Source organism: Ptychodera flava, chromosome 22, assembly GCF_041260155.1.
Source record: "Ptychodera flava strain L36383 chromosome 22, AS_Pfla_20210202, whole genome shotgun sequence".
NCBI lineage: Eukaryota > Metazoa > Hemichordata > Enteropneusta > Ptychoderidae > Ptychodera > Ptychodera flava.
The window spans coordinates 15,018,080-15,035,846 of NC_091949.1; the positions used below are offsets into that span (position 1 = coordinate 15,018,080).

The 17,767-nt window shown below is 37.7% G+C and overlaps 1 protein-coding gene across 4 annotated transcripts in view; it reads left to right on the forward strand.

Moving 5' to 3' along the window:
• The window catches only part of LOC139122760 (protein transport protein Sec24A-like), a 40,493-nt gene that overhangs the window by 20,557 nt on the left and 2,169 nt on the right, over positions 1-17,767 (forward strand). For all 4 annotated transcript variants that reach the window (XM_070688459.1, XM_070688461.1, XM_070688462.1 and 1 more), the window contains 17 exons: positions 359-454; positions 1,164-1,783; positions 2,535-2,740; positions 3,609-3,711; positions 4,161-4,287; positions 4,783-4,892; positions 5,571-5,802; positions 9,474-9,529; positions 10,006-10,107; positions 10,604-10,832; positions 11,469-11,627; positions 13,370-13,543; positions 14,208-14,318; positions 14,772-14,953; positions 15,667-15,804; positions 16,544-16,741; positions 17,302-17,405. In XM_070688459.1, coding sequence (XP_070544560.1) covers positions 359-454; positions 1,164-1,783; positions 2,535-2,740; positions 3,609-3,711; positions 4,161-4,287; positions 4,783-4,892; positions 5,571-5,802; positions 9,474-9,529; positions 10,006-10,107; positions 10,604-10,832; positions 11,469-11,627; positions 13,370-13,543; positions 14,208-14,318; positions 14,772-14,953; positions 15,667-15,804; positions 16,544-16,741; positions 17,302-17,405 — 2,947 coding nt within the window. The remainder of the gene's footprint in view (positions 1-358; positions 455-1,163; positions 1,784-2,534; positions 2,741-3,608; positions 3,712-4,160; positions 4,288-4,782; positions 4,893-5,570; positions 5,803-9,473; positions 9,530-10,005; positions 10,108-10,603; positions 10,833-11,468; positions 11,628-13,369; positions 13,544-14,207; positions 14,319-14,771; positions 14,954-15,666; positions 15,805-16,543; positions 16,742-17,301; positions 17,406-17,767) is intronic.

A 17,767-nucleotide genomic window follows, 5' to 3' on the forward strand; every position in this document is an offset into this window, starting at 1 on the left:
CGCTGAATTCTTTGAATTTACTGTGTATCACGAATGATACATTGTAACTTTTTACTGAGCAGAGCAGTGTACACATATACATGGTACCAGTACTTCTTCGTGTGGAATAACCTTCAATTAATGTCAAGTTGACTAAACCCTCCAATACCAACATTTAGTACAAGTAGTATTTAGCCCAAAAGTTTCAGTATAATGGCAAAGTTGGATTCCTAAAGAGAAAAGTAGGGTGAAAGACTTCAGATGATGGTTGCTGCATGTCCTCTGTATGGCAACTTGTGACAGCCTGTGCTTGATTATAGTGTGTGTTTCAGTGTGTTCCTACTTAAGGCACTCATCTAGGATTTGTTCTTTTCTGCAGATCCACCATCAGCTAGATCATCAGCAGCTCCGTCACCCGTACCCATGGGTCGCATTGACGCCTTGGAAGGTGGAACCCCTTATAATCCAATGCTAGGTCGGTCATGCTCTTTTGAATACAAATTTTGTTGATATCCTAACAATACAATGTATCTGTCTTTCCTTGCCCGTGACATCAAAATCTATGATTGATCCATCGCTTCTAAGTCCTAGCAAAATTGTTCACTAGATTCAAGTGTACATGCAGTGTAGAGATTTTTCAATCTAGTGCGCTCCTCCAAAATGAAAGGCTGAATGTTTTGCTCACACTGTCCTCAGGCAAACTTTCAACTATTTTCTTTCAAAATCAAGAATAAAAATTGGGGGCTGCCATGCAAAGTTTGATACCAAAGGAACAAATCACTCAATATTTACTGATATTTGAAATTCAAAATGGCGGCCATCCCTGTGTCATCTCTATTGGAGAAAAGAAAATGCCTGATTTTCACAAAACTAAGCCTGTGAAAACTATTTATTCTGTAAGCTTCAAAATGAGCCCACACAAGTAGTAGGCTAAAAGAATATTTTAATAGTTTGAGAATCTGACTATCTGTCCCTAAGATGCATTCTACCTCCAGTCCTTCATTTAAATCACCAATAATACAGAGAAACAAATTTTCCATGACATTTAAGAGCAAAGCATCGCATCATCAGGAAGTCACAAACAACTTGCATGAAATTGATATTCATATAGAAATTGACAGATTGTTTGTTTGTTTGTTTTGAGGTATTAATCACAAAATGTCGTCTGATTCTGCTTTCAACAGGGCCAAACCTTGTACCACCAGGACAGCGCAGCGGTCATCTCACACCTGGTACTCCACCAGGTCCCCCAACCAGTCTCTCACCAGCAGGAAACTACCCGAGTCCTCAGACGAGTCCCAGGCAGGGATTTCCAACGGGATATCAGCCACCTCCTCAACATGGATCCCAGAGTGGTCCTCCTGCAGGACCTCCAACCGGTCTGCAGGGTGGCCAGCAAGGATTCCAGACAGGCCCTCCAACTGGTCCCCCCATGGGACCTCCATCTGGACCACCTACAGGTCCTCCGACTGGAACACTAACAGGCCCACCAGTGGGACCACCAACAGGCCCTCCTTCTGGACCACCAACCGGCCCACCTACCGGCCCTCCAACAGCCATGACTGGTCCACCACAAGGAAGTCCCATCTCGGGACCACCCATCCCAAGCTCTCAGGACATGCAAGGTAACAGAACAGCCAACATCACAGCAAAGCGGACATACCCACAGTATCCAATGGCGTCAAATATGAGTGGGCCGCCAACGGGTCCTCCAGGGCCAGGGGCTCACATGCCCAGACAACAGGGTGGCCAGACAGGGCCAGCATCAGGAGTACTAAATGATACCTTCAACCAACCAAGGCCGGTAAGTCCAAAAAGTGTTGATTCTCAACCATTGTTGAATAAACAAAGTTCATTTTTAAAGTTTTGATCGCATTACATGTCTTGAGGCTGAAGGCATCGAACCACTTGACAGCCAATGAAATCTCATCAAGTACATTCTTGTAGCAGTGAACCACCTAGCACATCTCTGCTATGAATTGATATCCCAAGTATGTCAGTAATACAGCCCCTGCGATAAGTTAAGTTTATTAATGTGAAGTGAAGATATCCAAAAATCATTCTGGTTTATAAATACGTCCACAAGATACACAAACTCAAAGTCAAGCGGGCTTATGTGTCACTTTGAATAAAATATAAAATATAATGGACAAAGACTAACAAGAGGGCATAACTGTAAATTGATGGTATGTAAAAGTCTTCTTGTGAATGCCATTGCAATGTATTTGTATGTAAAATTGTTTGTCAAAGAATCCTAGAAATGAATAACTGTGTACTAAAGCATTTTCAGTTTCATAATTTACACAGAGTAGACACTAGAGAACTAGGCCCATAATTTCTTTTCATGTACATCTCACAGAGTGTTTCCTCTTTTGTATGGTAAATTTACATTTCAGTTCGCTTAAAAAAAATCAGGACTTAAGATTGACAGATGTCGTGGTTCAAAATGGTACAACTTTGAAGAGCTCTCTGAAAGGTGTTCTAATCATGTTTACTCATTGAAAGTTTCATCGAACAAATTTCTCACAGAGGCCTTTTTTCTTTTCATGTTGCAGGGACAGATGAATGCTCAGCCGTACTCACAACCACACAACCAGTATGAAAACAATTTATCCAGTAGCATTGGCAAGCTGAACATACAGCACGGTGATACCAGGCCCTTTAATCTACTACAAAATAGGAAAATACTACCGCCAACTCCTGTAGACCCTCCCAAACCAAACCTAAGTTCAGAATACAAGAAATTAATGTGCAGTCCTGAGTAAGTTGACCTTTAACCTTTGAACTATAGGGGTACAAGGGTCAGTACAAGGGTAACCCAACTAGTGCTAGATTGCATGATGGTTGTTATCAGTGTTGACTCAGTACAATATAAAGTGCATTGACATACTGATCAGAGGGATTTCATACAGGGCTGTGTGTACAGGTTGAGAGGATAAAGTGAGTCAGTTTGTCTTGAGAATCCATGACTAGGATGTGAAACTCTGAAACAGAAATCACAGAGAGTTGGCTGGTCATCCTTAGAGTACATTCATGAAAGTTCATATTGCTATATGAAACTAGGATGAGTGTTGATGTGCATGCCTATTGGTATATGTTTTGAATTTATACTTTATGAAAGAAAGTATGAATACATCATAGAAAGTACAAATATAGGATAAACAATTGGCATACATATGAGTCATGGACATATATGTGTCTCCCTTGTGATAATTTGAGCATTCGTGCTTTGTTATGAGTGAATTTAGATAAGGCACGTTAAATAAAATTCTTTGTTTGCCGTCTGCGCACTCCTAGGTTTTCAGAGAAAATGAAGAAAACAAACACAATGTTAACACTGTTACAAATAAAATTATTATTTTTCTAACAGAAACCAAATTAATACTGAGGTTATGTCAGTACACTTGCAGTTTTTGTTTGTGTTTGTTTTTTTACCCTGGCTGGGTGGTAGGTTTTCAAAAATCCAAGGATGACAAACAAAGAACTTTCTTTAAGTGGCCTAAACCAGAATTTCAAAGTTGAAATTTTTGTAGAAATATATGCTCTCAGATCCATGTTTTGCATATATTTCCCAATATAACCTATTCATGGTATACCTATTCAATTGCTTTTCTCTCTTTGTCTGACAGTGTTTTCAGGTCAACGTTAACATCAATACCGCAAACTCAACAACTTCTCAACAAATCAAAGCTACCCTTAGGAGTTTTAATTCATCCTTTTAAAGACTTAACAGTAAGTGATTTTTCATTCTGAGTATGCCACAATAATACACCAGTGACTGCATCCTTGAAAGGTCATCCCGTATACATAAATATTTTTCATAATGGGACCTTGCCTTGTGAAGTATATGGCAAACTTTGTGTAGTCTGGCCCACCAAGTGCACAATGAGTAATTGTGAAATTGACTCTGGACAACAATATTGACGTTGATTTATTATCAGTATATTTTCCCACCAAAACTATGCTCTTGCATGCCCTCAGCAGAAACAATGCAATAATATTTTCTTCATGCAGCAGGCGTTTCTTGACAGTGTTTGACCTATGCATAATGACATTCAACGTATAGAAAAAGGGGATTAACAATTTCTGCAGTGTTTTTGCCTCCAATGCTGTTTGACTTTCTGCAGAAGTAGATTGCATGGCGTTGATATAATTTGTATTATAATTGTCTTTTCTTACAGCATTTACCAGTTATTCAATCTAGCGTCATTGTGAGGTGTAGATCGTGTAGGACGTATATCAATCCTTTTGTAAGTTTTATAGACCACAGAAGATGGAAATGCAATCTTTGTTACAGGGTTAATGACCGTAAGTACATCAATCTGTACCTTTGAACAGTTTCAAATATTCTATCTATTTTCAAGCCACTTCTAAAATCAATGTTGACTCAAAAACCAAAATCAAGTGAATTCGGCCTACTCCATTAGTAAAGTTAACCTTATTGCAATATCTGAGTTTTTTGCACAAAAAGCAAGATAGGCTGCTGTGGTTGATTAAAATAGCTTTAACAACAGGTCAGTCTGGCAGTCTGTGTATATCATCTAGGTATTTGTATATTATCTCTTACATACTTGGCTCATTATAATAATATCATGGCAGTTCCGCTGCTTTAGTGAATCAGAGTGAGATGCTGGTAGTATATTCAACTTCCACCAAAAAAAATAATTTAGGGAGTCCCTTTTGCCAAATCATTTCTTATAAAGATGGGCTTCCATTTTTTCACCAAGATATTGCCATCACATTTCATACCAAGCGAATATTCCAGCATGTTTTTTTGTTTTTTCTCTCGATGTTTTTCAATAGTACCAGAAGAATTCAACTTTGACCCAGTGACCAGGACATACGGTGAGCCACAGAGGAGGCCAGAAATCAAATCAGCAACAATAGAATTTATAGCGCCCTCAGAATATATGGTGAGCATTTCAGATCATTCATGAGTAGGAAGTGTGAGATTATGTGTGATCTAATATATGTGGATGAATGGATTAATATTAAAGAATAATTTTTTTTTTTTTAAATTCACAAGAAACCTCTTTTCTTGCAAAGAACCATCTTTCACAATGTACAGTCATTTACCCTTTGAGTGCTGTAAATCTCCCTCCAAAATTTTAATGGAACGTTTTACCAATTTTTGTGAATTTTTTTTGTAATTTGTATTATAATTTTGTACCAAACGGATGTAACTTTTCATTGGCTACAGTTTTTGATCAAGATGTTCGGAAAAATCTGTGAAATATTGTCTTATACTGAAAAAAATTGTCAGCGTTAAATACCATACTTTTTATCAAAACAGTTAGTCTGCATATATTGCTATCGTGTCCAACTTTGCTACCTCAATTGTGCCATGCTGTTCTGATGAGAAACAGTATAGTAGAGAACACAAGGAAGTTTTATTCTAGTTTGCTACAAAAACACTCGCCTGTCCTCCCCAATATCAAGAAAATACTTTAGTGTGTTCTGTACTATTTTATCAGTACAGCAATGGACAATGGATTAGAAACAGCTGTACTGTATCCAGGTATACAAAGAAAATGCATTCTCTAAACGTTACAATTGAAATAACTACTTTTTCTGTCCATTTTTGATTTCAGCTCCGACCACCCCAACCAGCGACGTACTTGTTTATGTTTGATGTGTGTTTCAGTGCAGTGGAGTCTGGCTACTTGTCTGTTGCATGTCAGATGTTACTAGATGAGCTTGACAAATTACCCGGCGATGCTCGCACCATGATAGGGTTCATAACATTTGATAGTACTTTACATTTCTATAATTTGCAAGAGGGACTTTCAAGGCCGTCAATGATGGTTGTTTCGGATTTAGAAGGTATGCAAATGATAATTTCATCAGACTGCTTTGTAAAAGTATATTGTGCCTTGTATATTGGGGACAGATATTCAGACTCTCAAAATTTTACAATTCTTTTCTGATCTACCATTAGTGGGGGCTCATTTTAAAGTTCTTGGAGTAAGAAAAAATTTCACTGTCTTCATTTTTCGAAAATCAAAATGTTTATTTTTCCCCATTGAGTTAACACAGGGATTGCAGCCATTTTGAATTTCAAATATCGATAAATGTTAGGTAATTTATTTCTCTAGTACCAAAATTTGCACGATGACCCCTGATGTTTTTCTCAACAAGTATGATAAGTACTATGTGTCTATGTAGGCATAGGGATACAACAATCAAATTGCCAACAGTTTTCAAAGACTAGCTATGCAAAGTTATCCATCATAAACTTATCTTTATTAGTCCCCACGGACACCGTCCGGGGGACTTATAGGTTTGTCATGTCCGTGCGTCCGTGCGTGCATCCGTGTGTGCGTGCGTGCGTCTGTGCGTCCGTCCGTTCACCCAGATATCTCAGAGACGCCTGGAGCGATTTCGTTCAAACTTGGTACAAGGATAGTAACCTACCTCATACAGATGCACGTCGATTTGTTTCACAATGCGATCAAATTTGGCCGTGGTAGAGGACTTTTAGTTTTCACCTCCATAGACTCCCATGTATAAGGCAGTCTCCATAGACTCCCATGTATAAGGCAGTCCATAGACTCCCATGTATAAGGCAGTCCATAGACTCCCATGTATAAGGCAGTCCATAGACACCCATGTATAAGGCAGTCCATAGACTCCCATGTATATGGCCAAGAAAAATAAAAATTTAGTTTCTCATCGTATTCATATTGCAAAAGGATGCAGTGACACAGTTTTTAGTGCCCACAGATAAAGTCCAGGGGGCTTATAGATTGGGTCATGTCCGTCCGTGAGTCCATCCGTTCACACAGATATCTCAGACACTTTGACAAAATGTCACGTGACCTTGGTGACCTTTGACCTTGAATATACATATTTGTCCGTAACTCAGTAACCACAAGTGCTAAACCTTTCGTATATGGTATGATGGGACACCCTATGACGCCACATATTGTACCTCACATTAATTATGCACCTATCTAATTTTGAGCAACAAGCCAATAGACTTAGAGGTCTGATTTTTGGTATATATGGATAACTTAGCACTACAATTTTTTGACAAAGTGTCATGTGACCTTGGTGACCTTTGACCTCAAATATACATATTTGTCCATAACTCATAAACCCAACCGATACACATATCTTTGTCCATAACTCGTAACAAAAGTGCTACAACCTTAATATTTGTTATGATGGGACACTTATGGACGCCACATATGTACCTCATTAATTATGTGCTTATCTAATTTTGAGTGAGCCAATAGAGCCAGAGGTCTGATTTTTGGTATGTAGGGATAACTTAGCAATACAATTTTTTTTACAAAATGTCACATGACCTCAATGACCTTTGACCTCAAATATACATATTTGTGCAATAACTCAGTAACCACAAGTGCTACACTCTTCATATTTGGTATGATGGGATATGACGCCACATATTGTACCTCATTAATTATGCACCTATCTAATTTTGAGCGAGCCAATAGAGCTAGAGGTCTGATTTTTGGTATATAGGGATAACTTAGCAATACAATTTTTTTGACAAAATGTCACGTGACTTCGGTGACCTTTGACCTCAAATATACATATTTGTCCATAACTCAGTAACCACAAGTGCTACACCCTTCATATATGGTATTATGGGACACCTTATGATGCCACATATTGTACCTCATTAATTACGCGCATATCTAATTTTGAGCGAGCCAATACACCTAGAGGTCTGATTTTTGGTATATAGGGATAACTTAGCAATACATTTTTTTGACAAAGTGTCACGTGACCTTGGTGACCTTTGACCTCAAATATACATATTTGTCCATAACACAGTAACCACAAATGCTACACCCTTCATAGTTGGTATGATGGGACACCTTATGACGCCACATATTGTACCTCATTAATTATGTGCATATCTAATTTTGAGCATGCCAATAGAGCCAAAGGTCTGATTTTTGGTATGTAGGGATAACTTAGCAATACAATTTTTTTGACAAAATGTCACGTGACCTCAATGACCTTTGACCTCAAATATATATATTTGTCAGTAACTCAGTAACCACAAGTGCTACACTCTTCATATTTTGTATGATGGGACATGACGCCACATATTGTACCTCATTAATTATGCACCTATCTAATTTTGAGCGAGCCAATAGAGCTAGAGGTCTGATTTTTGGTATATAGGGATAACTTAGCAATACAATTTTTTTGACAAGATGTCACGTGACCTCAATGACCTTTGACCTCAAATATACATATTTGTCCGTAACTCAGTAACCACAAATGCTACCTCCTTCATATTTGGTATGATGGGACACCTTATGAAGCCACATATTGTACCTCATTAATTATGCATATATCTAATTTTGAGCGAGCCAATAGACCTAGAGGTCTGATTTTTGGTATATAGGGATAACTTAGCAATACAATTTTTTTTAAAAAATGTCATGTGACCTCAGTGACCTTTGACCTCAAATATACATATTCGTGCATAACTCAGTAGCCACAAGTGCTACACCCTTCATATATGTTATGATGGGACACCTTATGACGCCACATATTGTACCTCATTAATTATGTGCATATCTAATTTTGAGCGAGCCAATAGAGCTAGATGTCTGATTTATGGTATATAGGGATAACTTATCAAGACAATATTTTTTACAAAATGTCACGTGACCTCAGTGACCTTTGACCTCATATATACATAATTGTCCATAACTCAGGAACCACAAGTGCTACACCCTTCATATTTGGTATGATGGGACACCTTATGACGCCACATATTGTACCTCATTAATTATGTGGATATCTAATTTTGAGCGAGCCAATAGAGCTAGATGTATGATTTTTGGTATTTAGGGATAGACTAAAGGATAGACATTGTTTGACAAAATGTCATGTGACCTCGATAACCTTTTACCTAAAATACATGATTATGTCAAAAATAAGTAATCACAAGTGCTATGTCCTTTACATTTAGTAGGATGGGAGACCTTATGACAACACATGCTTTACCTCATTAATTATGTACATATATAATTGTGGGCAAGCCAATAGAGCTTGAGGTCTGAATTTTGGCATATATGGATTAATTAGCAATGCAATTTTTTTTTCAAAATGTCACGTGACCTTGATGACCTTTGACCTTGATTATGCATATATATGCATAACTCAGTAACCACAAGTTCTTTACGCTTCAATTTTGATAGGATAATAGACCTTAAGATGTAACATCTTGTACCTCATTTATTGTGCGCATATGTATTTCTGGCTGACCAATACAGCTAGAGGTCTGATCTTTTTTCCCGATATAGAACCATAAATTAGACATGCCTCTTGTTTCAAATTTGGAACAATGACATAGTCCTATGTGCCCATTCATCTGAACATATACACTCCAGTCATACTTGTTAATGACCACATTTCCCTGCCCCATCAAGACTAATACTCCTATTACAAGTGGGGACTATGTCATTGTCAATGACTTGTATTCAATGTCTTTTTGTGCTTTTCAGATATCTTCTTACCTTGTCCAAATGATCTTTTAGTAAATCTTCAAGAAAGTAAAGAAGTGAGTGTCATCATTATTGTATTTTCTATGTACTTCCTTTTGTATTGCATGTTGAATAATCATGGTACATCTGATGGAGATGTGATGCATTCTCGTGTAAATAAAAATGTACCCAAGGGGTTGGACAAAAGACGGTCTGTCATTTAAACCGTAATATCAGTATCAAAGTTCATGTATTTGGTGTCCACATTGTTCAGTAAATTGGTGATACAAGAAATTTAGAACCGATTAAAGATGTTCATTTGATAGACCTTAGAGAATAAGTGCAGTGTACATTCCTGTGTGCCATTACGATTCTTATTAAGAATGCATAATATCATACATGTATGATGAGCAGCGATGTCGTTTTCACTATTTCACCTATCCAAATTTGATCAAAGGAAATTCATTTTTGAATGCTTAAGTATTGATCAGCAGGCATTTTGGTACTATTTTTATAATTACGGGAATTTCTTTGCTAATTTCTTTCTTCTCAGTTAATTCAAGAGCTGTTGAATCAATTGCCAAGCCTTTTCAGTGGCAATAAAGAAACACAGAGTGCACTAGGCCCTGCACTACAGGCAGCATTGAAACTCATGGTAAGTTATATTAATCTGCCACACACAATTATAGGGTACAGTAAAGCCACTAACATTCCCCATTCTTTAGACATTTCCACTGAGATATATAATCACATATTTTGCTCAAAAAGCAATAGAATATACTGTTGTTTATCATATTTGAGATTTAATTCAGCAGATTTTATATGTCATCTAAAATAGTTAAAATAGTTAAATTAAATTCCAGTGAATAATAATACTGTTACAGTACATTTTTTTTTCTTGTCACATCATTGCATTTTCCTTTTAACTTTTACAATATCTGAATGGAAATGCTGTATCCTTGATTATTTCTTTGTCAGATGCCACAAAGATAAAATCTATCGCCTTAACTGTTCCCCATTTATGTGTAAAAGTCCAGCTCCACCTCTAAGAACAAAGTGATTTGTCCAAAGTGTGGTGGTGTAAGGGTAGCAGTAGCCTATCAATGGATACAGTTCAATTACACTGACTGCCTATTATCATATTCTCACAGTCACCAATAGGTGGGAGAGTAACGGTCTTTCAAGCATGCCTGCCATCAATAGGACCAGGGGCATTGAAATCCAGGGAAGACTTGGGCCAGAGGGCAAACGTCAAAGACGTACCCAATCTTGGTCCAGCCACTGACTTCTACAAGAAAATGTCTCTGGATTTTTCAGCGCAGCAGATTGCTGTAGATCTCTTCATATTTGCCAACAACTATGTAGACATTGCGTCACTATGTAAGTATAGAAACAAGCCCTCTGAGACTGTGTAGGTGTTTGTTTTGGAGACTGTCTTGTGAAATGATTTTCAGCATATGCTGATCACCCTTGCCACTCTTACAGCCTGCATTCCTCTCAATGGAGACCCACTTTTCCAGAAAAAAATTCCTGATTTGAATGGTTGTAAAGGAGAAGAATGGGTAGATACACAAACTATATATGTGCAAATTGTAAGACTTGTATGTAATACTCAACCAAAAGGTTATCTTGTTGTTGATGAAGAATTGCAAGTTTGTATTGACTTTTAATGGCTATTGCTGCTTTTTTCACCCGACTTTTCTCAGATATGTACAAAAATGAATGTATGTTCTCCATAAATCTGATATTTTCATCTGTCCTAAACAACTTGAAGACATTGCATTTTAGTCATCACTGTTAACAAAAAATTAAGACACAATGTGAAGAAGTGTTGCTTTCACGTAATGACCTGAGATAAATTTTCAACTACTGTGTATGCTGATTGGTCCAAAATTCCATCACAGTCAGGCACACCGTACCAAAGTCAGTAACAAATAGCTCATAATTGTGATTTTTTTGGTTCGGTGGAACAGAAACTTGAAATTATTTTGAACTTTTTCTGTCTCTACTCATCAGCATGTGTATCCAAGTACTCTGGTGGCTGCGTGGAATATTACCCAGCATTCCACACTATCAGAACCCCGGCAGAAGTTGAGAAGTTTGAGAATGACTTCAGGCGATACCTGACAAGAAAGATAGGATTTGAAGCTGTCATGAGAATTAGATGTACCAAAGGTGAGTGTGTCTAAGTGAGAAGAGAATCTCTTTGTACCTATTCATGTTTTCTTCTTGTTTCAATACAAGTACTTTGTGTTGAAAACATCTTGTTATGGTATTCACAAATAGGCAGGCTTCACCTTTGGTGACAGTGTTTCCCACAGAACTGCTCATCTATTTATATACACTGTATTCATTTAGTCATTTAGGACAAACTAAATAATTGGTGATGGAATTCTTGTTCAGTACTGTCTTTGAGCCTCTGTTATATCCATCTGCGTGATAATTCTTCACATTTTGCTGAACAAAATAAAAATTGCACAAGATAACAAAGATTTTGCCCCCATACACAACTTTCTGTAAGGAAACAATGAATGGTTCCCTTTTGAAGAATAAAAACCGTGCAAAATTTGGTACAAGAGAAACAAATTATTTAATATTTACCGATACTTGAAAATCAAAATGGCTGCCATCACCGTGTTAATTCTAGGAGGGGAAAATGAAATTCCCAATGTTCACAATAATCAGTGATTGAAATTTTTTTATACTCCATAACCTTTAAAATAAGACCCCACTAGTGGAAGACCAAAAAGTTTTATAAAAGTTTGAGATTCCAAACATCTGTCCCTGAGACACAGTCTGTGTCATAGTGGCAGTCCAGAATCACTTTCACTGACACTTTTAGATTCTACCTGCCCATTATTGATTACATGAAATTATATGACTGTTCTTGCTAGCTAGCTCTGTTCATGGAAATGAAAGAAAAAAAAGGGCTAATAGTGCATTTAAACTGTTCTAGACCGGTGGTCCCTAGACTGGTCACTGATTCATGTGAAATAAAAAATTCCTAGAAACTCTTCTTATTCCAGTCATACATTTCTATGGTATTAGTTGTTGTAGAGTATCGGTAGAAGCTGCAGTACATCCTACTTGCAGTTGGAGATAATATTAAATTAAGTAGTGGTGGGCCATGTCATAGGTTTTTGTGCTTGTAACATATGAATCTAGGCCACAATCTGTTCTGCATGCCTTTTTACTCAACACATAGTGATCTGTGTTCGATAAAAGAAATGGTACTTTGTTGCCTAGCAATGTTCTATTTAATTTCATAACCATAATTTCCATGGAAAATATTTCACGGGCAAATTTCGACAGGCTTAGTGGTAGTTCCATCCAATGTTGTTATAAAATTTACCCTTTGTCACAAGCATTCTTGTTGACCTGGTTTCCTCTCAAGGTAATACACACCTCAAAAGTGAAAAAGGTTAAACTTTTGCCTCATCTAGTGCCAGAGGAAAATTAACTGTTAAAATCTTGATACATATGTCTCAGGTTTAGAAAAGGGGTACATGACCATTCAGGGTATGGTACTAGTCAGTTTGCTTTCAGGGTGTTTTTCATTATTAATTATTTTGCTTTTAAATGTAGGTATAAACATACCGGCAGGGTAAATGAATTTTATTGGAGCTTAATGCAAAGACATGTTTTCAGTCTGAAAAAGCATTTAGGAACACAAACCTTGTCAACAAAATCTGTGACTGTAAAACCATGACTTGTGATCATAACCCTGATCTTTCTACAGCAAGTATGCATTATGACTTATATCTTCACACATTGCCCTTCAACTGACATAATTTTCTGTGAATTTTCTCATTTTCTCAATTTCAATTTCTCAATTTTTTCAATATTTCTCAATTTTCTCATCAAACATTTCTGCAAATCAAACCAAGTCTCATGTGATTTCTGTGTTGATATTTCAGGTCTCAGCATTCACACCTTCCACGGAAACTTCTTTGTGCGGTCCACGGATCTGCTGTCGCTACCGAACATCAACCCTGATGCCGGCTTTGCTATGCAAATGTCCCTAGAAGACTCACTCAACGACTCGCCCCTGGCTTGCTTCCAAGCAGCGCTCCTCTACACAAGTAGCAAGGGTAGGTGTCTTCCAAGTTCACTTCAGTCACTCTGTGTGTATTTTTGCAGACATTTTCATGTCAGGTATGCCTCATCCCCATCTCTTAAAGTTTTGGAAATAGTTAAACGTTGTTGATCACCAACTTTTTTCATCTAGTTTATGAGTTTAAATCTGAGTCATGAGAAAATCTGAATCGTATGCCATCGTCATGAACCAGTTGTAGTCTTCACATAGTGTTCAGAATAGCAAATTTGAAAGGCATCTACCTCCTCCACAGCCACACCTCACAGTTTGGTACAGGGTCAGCATTTGACCTTTGACCTTGACGCCAACATTTAGGGGCAAATGGGAAATTCAAGCTTGTTTGCAGTTTGATACCGCCATCCCCATTAAGCAAGTATGATAACATCCAATGAAATCTTTGAACTCATAATCCTCTGATCATTTTTGACAAAATTCTAGAGTTTTGTGTAAAAATTAATATTGAATAATTATAGCTTTTGTAACTATTGAATCAATCACTTTGTCCACTGACAGATTTCACTATTGAAGGATGAATGCAAATTTCTTCTTGTAGAAGCTCTATTAGGATCCAAGATTTCGTGCTCTGCACCTGTAATGGATCATATTTCAAGTGCAACAAAATAAACCTGACTCAACTATACTTTTGTTGTGATTTCCAGGTGAGAGACGCATTCGTGTCCACACATTGTGTTTACCAGTCACCAATCAGCTGACAGAGGTTTATGCAGGCGCTGACCAACAAGCCATAGTTGCACTGCTGGCAAGAATGGGTATGTTGTGAGTTTGCCTGTGTACAAAATGCACCTTTACAAAACAGGATTCCCCAAACGGATTCAGCTCCGAACATGATTCTTAATCAGACTAGAGATGCACTTAACTTCATACTCAATATATACTCAATATATGAAGTAAACAAGTTGAAAATTTTCATGCTGATTTGTGGTGCCAACCGAGCATGCATGCATCAATGCAGATAATATTCTTGTAAGACTGTGTAACACTAAAAGTGTTACTTACACTCCAAAATCTCATTCAACATCAAATAATTGTCAAACATCGTATCATATAAGAATACACAATGTCCATACAAACCTTGTGTTTTTGACAAACACTTGCAGTTCATTCATTTGTCTCTGTTGAGTGGCTAATACGGCACTTCTTTTAAATGTAAGTTCAATTGGGCATAACTGCAACTTTACATATCTTTTGTTTTTGTTCACCAGCTGTTGACAGGACCCTGACGGCAACCATTGTAGATGCCAGAGATGCATTGGTCAATGTGTGTATAGATTCAATGAGTCAATTCAAAGGACTTCTGTCCACCAGCGGTCAAGCTCCCGGTGCTCTCATGTGTCCAAACTCACTCAGGCTGTTACCGCTCTATATCCTTGCTCTACTCAAGAGTGTAAGTGTGAAAATTTACTTTTGTCCATTATTTTTAAAAAAGTCAGTAAAGATATAGCACAAAAGCAGGTGAATTTACTGCAGTGCCGTATTTCATCAGACCAATATTGGCATACCGCTTGTAGTTTCATGTGTCAGTTTGTTGTAGTCATGTGTCTGACAAGAGTAATGCTAGTTCTCAACTTGATTTTCAATAGCTCAAATCAGTCACTGCCTATCACAAGTTCATAATATTAATACAGCATGATATGGAAAGACAAACAAGAAGTCAGACAGAGGCAGAGCCATTGGCAGTTATCTGTTGATAGAGAGGAGGAAGATTAACCTGTTCACCCCCAATTCCCAGTAAAGAGGTCCACATTCCCCATTGATAACAATGGGTTTGGGCCAAACCATGGTGGTGAAAGGGTTAATGATCAATTACATGTGGTACATTACTGTTTTAGTCGCTATGATTTAACCCTTTCGCCACCATGGCTTGAACCAATCCCATTGTTTACTATAGTAAAGTTGGACCTCTAAACAGGGAGAAGGGGGTGATAGGGTTAAAAGCGATGCTCATTAGGTGAGGGCTGTTATCAACATAACCAGAAGGTATAGCATTGATACATGTTATAGAGCATTCACTTAATGTGTCAAGTAAGACAGGATTTGTATCTGTACAGACTGAAAATTTGAAGACGTGACAATTCTCGTCTCTTCTCACTCTTGCAGACTGCGTTCAAGTTGAGTAGCTCTGTCAGACTGGATGAGCGTACGTTTGCCATGGATTCATTCAAATATCAACCCATGGCCTATGCCATGCTCTTACTCCACCCAGACTTGTATCCAGTGCATGAACTCAGTGACGAAGTAAGTACCAAAATGTCCCAGCCTTCAGTTCCATTACAATATAAAACTATCTGCTCCATTCTTTCATTTTTTTCTTTGTGTGTTTATACAGTATTGTTTTCTGTTTCACAAGAGAAAATTTACTGATGATATTTCACAGATGACATGGTTCACAAAGTGGTCAATACTTTTCTGTTAGTCTTTTACCACCATTGCTAATTTCTGTCCACTACAGCTGCATAGCTTAAATCTTTTCAGTCTATGCAAAGAAAGAAACATTTGTAATCTAGAATTGCTCCCAGTATGGAAGTAGAGATGTCTGTATTATCTGAAATTTTCAAGTTCTACAGCAATTGCAGGTACCATTCTAATGCATATGAAGTTGTTGGATTTAACCATTTATGTGTGTTAGTACTTCGGAAGTTCCACCAATCAACTCTTTTCATAAGTCTAGCGCCACTGTGAATTTGAAGTCAAAGCGAGGCCACTTGGGAAAACCCTTGGTAGGGGCTGGAGGCCACTGGGCAGGGGCTGGAGGGTTTTCTCGAGTGGCCTCGCTTTGACTTCAAATTCATAGTGGCCACAGTAGGGCGCTAGACTTATGAAAAGGGTCTATAGTATTTGTCTTCACGACAGCACTTTGAAAACTAAATCATAAATAAATAGATAATATTTTAGATTTAAATGCATCAGCCTACATTTTCATGGGTTGCTTGAGGTGTTTATTTTAAACTGTATGATTTCTTAATTACTACTACAGGGTGCCATATCCAATGATGATGTTACGATACCCCAGCCTCCGATACTCTCACTGTCTTCAGAGCATTTATACAGGAATGGTGCCTACCTGTTGGACAAGGGCACTGCTTTGTACTTATACATCAACCGTGACATCTCACCTCAATTTCTACAGTCTGTTCTAGATTTGCCAGATTTCCAATCAATACCGGAAGAAGTGGTGAGTATCCGATCGCAATTGTCGTGCACATTCTTGACCCAGGCCTGTGCAGGTTGGATTTTCAAACTGCATAAGATCTTATTACGGTAGAAAACGCGTCAGGGAGAGATACTTGGTCTCTAAAACTTATACAATTCTTTTCTAATATACCACTTTTGGGGACTCATGTTAAAGCTCTTGGTGTAAGAAAAATTTTCACAGTCTTAGTATTTCAAAAATCAAAAATTATTTATCTCCATAGAGTTAACATGGGGATGGTGGCCATTTTGAATTTTAAACATTGGTAAAGCTCGGGAAATTTGTTTCTCTAGTACCAAAATTTGTGCGGTGACACTTAATTTTTATTCTTTATTTTGAAAGAGAATGGTTGGAATGTTCCTTGAGGAATGTTGAGCAAAAGATTTAATTTTTTACCTTTCGAGACGCATAATACCTAAATTTTGAAATGATGCCTGTACTAAGAGCACATCAAAGAGTCACTGGTCTACACGTACAAAGAGATTAAAAATTGTGAAATCATTTGGCAGTTGTTTACAATTGTGTTCTTGCCTTCGTTTCAGCATGAATTGCCCGAACTGCAAAATGCTGCTTCGGAGAGACTTCGCAATTTTATTCAGTATTTAGAAGACAAAAGACCATTCCATGCTCCCCTAACCGTCATCAGGTGAGTAATGTATAGTAATCAACTCCGAACAAACGGTTGTGTAATGCACAAACATAAAGACATTGATAAAATGAAAAAAGAAAAACTGCTACACCACACTAAATGATGAATGCGCACTGATGGTTACTCATACATGTAATTATATTACAGTTGTGTCAATACCAGTGAATTTTGTGACTACATCCCACCAGATAGTGTATATGATTATCCAGTATTGTGGTCCCAGATGTTTTCTATGTCTACAAATTCACTGACATTGCCAAACCCCCTATAAAAATTGGCAATAATGTACCCCCTCCCGGCCCATAATGGACTCAAGCAAACTTTCCACTCTACAATGTACTCGGCTTGGCCTCGTACAT